Source organism: Penaeus monodon, chromosome 21 (genome assembly GCF_015228065.2).
Source record: "Penaeus monodon isolate SGIC_2016 chromosome 21, NSTDA_Pmon_1, whole genome shotgun sequence".
NCBI classification, from domain to species: Eukaryota; Metazoa; Arthropoda; class Malacostraca; order Decapoda; family Penaeidae; genus Penaeus; species Penaeus monodon.
Window position 1 is genome coordinate 40,494,250 of NC_051406.1, and position 555 is coordinate 40,494,804.

At 51.0% G+C, this 555-nt stretch overlaps 1 protein-coding gene across 1 annotated transcript in view; it reads left to right on the forward strand.

The window, feature by feature from the left end:
* The window catches only part of LOC119586489 (leishmanolysin-like peptidase), a gene marked incomplete at its 5' end in the record, with an annotated part of 14,738 nt that overhangs the window by 4,548 nt on the left and 9,635 nt on the right, over window positions 1-555 (forward strand). Inside the window, 1 exon segment of the mRNA XM_037935227.1 lies at window positions 398-515. Within this exon segment, the coding sequence (XP_037791155.1) occupies window positions 398-515 (118 nt within the window).

Here is a 555-nt window from a genome sequence, read left to right on the forward strand (position 1 = left end):
AACTTAACCATCGCATAAGTGTATTCCATTGAGTGATTGTTTTCAGCCACAGAAAACCCACATTTTAAGACACCCACGACACACCAAATCACCAGTCTTATCCACCCAAACTCTACGTTCGCATCCACCCTCCCTCCATCCACCCAAACTCTACGTTCCCATCCACCCTCCCTCCATCCACCCAAACTCTACGTTCGCATCCACCCTCCCTCCATCCACCCTCCCTCCATCCACCCAAACTCTACGTTCCCATCCACCCTCCCTCCATCCACCCACCATCTCACCTAAAACAAATCTGATATTGACAATCCGCCTCAACTCTACATCGCTAATCCACCCAGACCCGACCTCCGAAATCCACCCACACTTAACCAAACCATCAAATCTGATATTCCAGGAGGTGCGAGAAGAATCAGGTGTTCTTGATTAAAGGAGAACCACATCCCTTCTGCAAGAATAAATGCGAGCAGGTGACCATGTGCGGGGAGGTGCAGGTTCCCGAGGAGCATCTCCATGTAAGTGCACACGTCTGGCGGGATTTGAGGCCGAGAGCTG